Raw genomic sequence first — 3,016 nt, 5'->3', positions numbered from 1 at the left:
GACAGGAAGGAAGGGAGGATGGAAGGAAGGAGAGAAGGTTGAAGGAAGGAAGTTAAGACAGGAAGGAAGGAAGGAAAGAAGGAAGGAGAGAAGGATGAAGGAAGGAAGTTAAGACAGGAAGGAAGGAAGTTAAGACAGGAAGGAAGGGAGGATGGAAGGAAGGAGAGAAGGTTGAAGGAAGGAAGTTAAGACAGGAAGGAAGGAAGGAAAGAAGGAAGGAAGGAAGGAAGTTAAGACAGGAAGGAAGGAAGGAAGTTAAGACAGAAAGGAAGGAAGGAAAGAAGGAAGTTAAGACAGGAAGGAAGGAAGGAAGTTAAGACAGGAAGGAAAGAAGGAAGGAAAGAAGGATGAAGGAAGGACGTTAAGACAGGAAGGAAGGAAGTTAAGACAGGAAGGAAGGAAGGAAGGAAGGAAGGAAGGAAGGAAGGAAGGAAGGAAGGAAGGAAGTTAAGACAGGAAGGAAGGAAGTTAAGACAGGAAGGAAGGAACGAAGGAAGAAAGGAAGGAAGGATGGAAGGAGGTTAAGACAGGAAGGAACGAAGGAAGGAAGGAAGGATGGATGAAAGGAAGGAGGTTAAGACAGGAAGGAAGGAAGGAAGGAAGGCACCTAATAAAGGATAAAAGAAGAAAGTAAGAGGAATCCATAAATAAAGGCGATAAAAGGGAAGTTAGGAGAAAGTAAAACAGAAAACTAAAAGTGATGAAAGTAATCAGCTGTTTGCATCCTGTAGAGGAACTAGAGGAACTAGAGGTCACTGGATCAGAACCGGTTCAGTCCGAATGTCCAAACCAGTATCTTCAGGCTGTCAGTGGGAACCCAGTAACAATCTGAAGCTGAATCTAAACTGGGATCATATCTACTGTTTCTAGCTCCTCTCCTTTCACAACGTTCATCCCCGATTAAAAGGGTTTAAACAAAGACTTAATTTCCAAACTGTTGGACATTTAAAAGACACAAAGGAAAGAAGGAAACTTACAAAGTAATCAAGGAAGGAAAGATGACAGATGGATAGAAATCAATTAAACTTTATTTATGAATCACCTTTAAATTATGTCTGTTTTGACCAAAGTGCTCGACAAGATTAACTCAAGACAATAAAACGAACCGTAAAAAGCTAGAAATTCAAACGCATCATGAGAAAGTATAAAAATACCAACAGTAAAAAACCTTTTTAAATAAACTGGGTTGAGTTTAGCTTTGAAGAGGCAGAAATAAAAGATTAAGAGGGAAGAATTGACAGATGAATACAATATTTCTGATTCAACTTAAAGTCTGTAAATACTCTTATTTTTTATACTATATTAATGCATATTCTGCCTCTGATTGACTGTCAAAGCTTCCCATAAAACAAACAGACTCACCTACAGAAGCTGGCTTTGGGGTGGAAGTCGGAGATCTTGGGGTTTTCTAAGTACTGGAAAGCAGAATAGATTTCCTTGGTGGTGTTTTTCCCGTACTTCACCTTAACCGTCAGCAGATCTGAAGGAACCTTCTGGCCATTATAGCGGCCGGTCTTACAGGAGATGGTTTCCCCAAATGATAAACTGGAGAAAAGAGGGCGGTGAGGACTGGGATGTACTGGTTTATAGAAGTCTGACCGGAAAGAAATGACACTGCTTACATTTCACAAGCAACGTCACCGACGGAGACGGTAACGTCGTCTTTAGTAGCCGTTTCCAAGGCGTCTCCTTTGATGGTTATCTCTGTTCCTCCGGCTGCAGGACCCTTCGACGGATGGACGGTTTTCGGTTTGGGATCCTAAACGAAAACATAAAAAAAACTGCTGGTTAACAAGACTTTATGGATACATCCTTTATGTCAGGTCTTCCAGCAAAGCAGCACCAGATGATCACACTGCCACCTCCGTGTTTGTACTTCTGTCTCAGTTTGCAGAGAATAATCTTACTATAGTCATGACAATAATCTGCTGCGACGCCTGGGACAAGGAGTCGGATTAATTCTGGTTAAAATGTCCATACAGGAAGCTTCTCCAATATTTGTAGATAGATAACGCCTCCAACTGGAGTCCACAAGTCTTAGATGTAGTTTTAAAACTCGATTTTAGACACTGGTTCTGATCTGTGTTGGTTTTTGAGATCACCTAGCCCAGCGGTGGGCAACTCCAGTCCTTAAGGGCCGGTTTCCTGCAACATTTAGATTCATCCTTGGTCAAAAACACCTGAATCAAATGGTTGAATTATCTCTCCAGTATGCATTCGATTTCTCCAGGACTGGAGTTGCCCACCGCTGACCTAGCCTACTTCATGTTGCCAAACAAGTTGCTTAGAAACCTTTAACCTTTGAATTTCAGATAAAAAGCAACAACAGCAAAAGAGATTGATAAGGCTAAAACTGATTGCTGTACTGAATGTAAAAATCTGATTCAAGACCAATGGAGGGAAATCTGGACATATTCTGCTCCTTTAAAGGTCTGAATTTGTTCTTGTGCTCACAGTGTATCGTTACAGGAAGTTAATAAAAGATAAGGAGCGCACTACTAGTTTACTTTTCTCTGCTTGTTTTGACTCTGACAAAAGTAGGGGAGGGATCCTTCTTCTTCAAAACATGAAGGATCAGTGACTGCAGAGTGCAGGAGTCCAGGTGTGCGCTCTTACAATCCGCCCTGCACACGTCTGAGGCTGTTCTCAAACATTTGCCTTGTTTGTGTTTCAGATTTGTTGTCACTGTTATCAGAAGCAGAGCAGGAAGCTCAAAAATAAACATCCTCAAACGGAGAGAAACTCTGAACAACTTCGCCGCGGTTAGAAGTTGTGCAAAGACAGAACAGCAGCGCAGGAGGAGGCGGTAGCTGGAATATCTCAGAGTCAGGATCTGACAAGAAACAAACGGATCAGAACCAGATGGCAGCTGAAACAGATGGGCCTGGTTCAACATTTCAGAAACTAAAACAGCGATCAGCTGAACTTTTAGGGGCATTTTAAAGGAAAAGTTCAGTAACATTCAGAATTCAAACTTCTGAAAGTTCTTTAAATCTGAAATGATTCCATCCTGTTC

The 3,016-nt window shown here is 41.7% G+C and overlaps 1 protein-coding gene across 1 annotated transcript in view; it reads right to left on the bottom strand.

Moving 5' to 3' along the window:
* LOC107090504 (plexin-B2-like) overlaps positions 1 to 3,016 on the bottom strand; it is a 223,629-nt gene that overhangs the window by 25,718 nt on the left and 194,895 nt on the right. The window contains exons 20-21 of the mRNA XM_015383917.1: positions 1,623 to 1,759; positions 1,363 to 1,545 (exon numbers count right to left, since the gene is read on the bottom strand). Coding sequence (XP_015239403.1) covers positions 1,363 to 1,545; positions 1,623 to 1,759 — 320 coding nt within the window. The remainder of the gene's footprint in view (positions 1 to 1,362; positions 1,546 to 1,622; positions 1,760 to 3,016) is intronic.

This window comes from Cyprinodon variegatus, unplaced genomic scaffold (genome assembly GCF_000732505.1).
Source record: "Cyprinodon variegatus isolate N-32 unplaced genomic scaffold, C_variegatus-1.0 Scaffold298, whole genome shotgun sequence".
Lineage (NCBI taxonomy): Eukaryota > Metazoa > Chordata > Actinopteri > Cyprinodontiformes > Cyprinodontidae > Cyprinodon > Cyprinodon variegatus.
The sequence above is the reverse complement of the archived record's forward strand: the minus strand, read 5'-3'. Positions and strand labels throughout refer to the sequence as shown.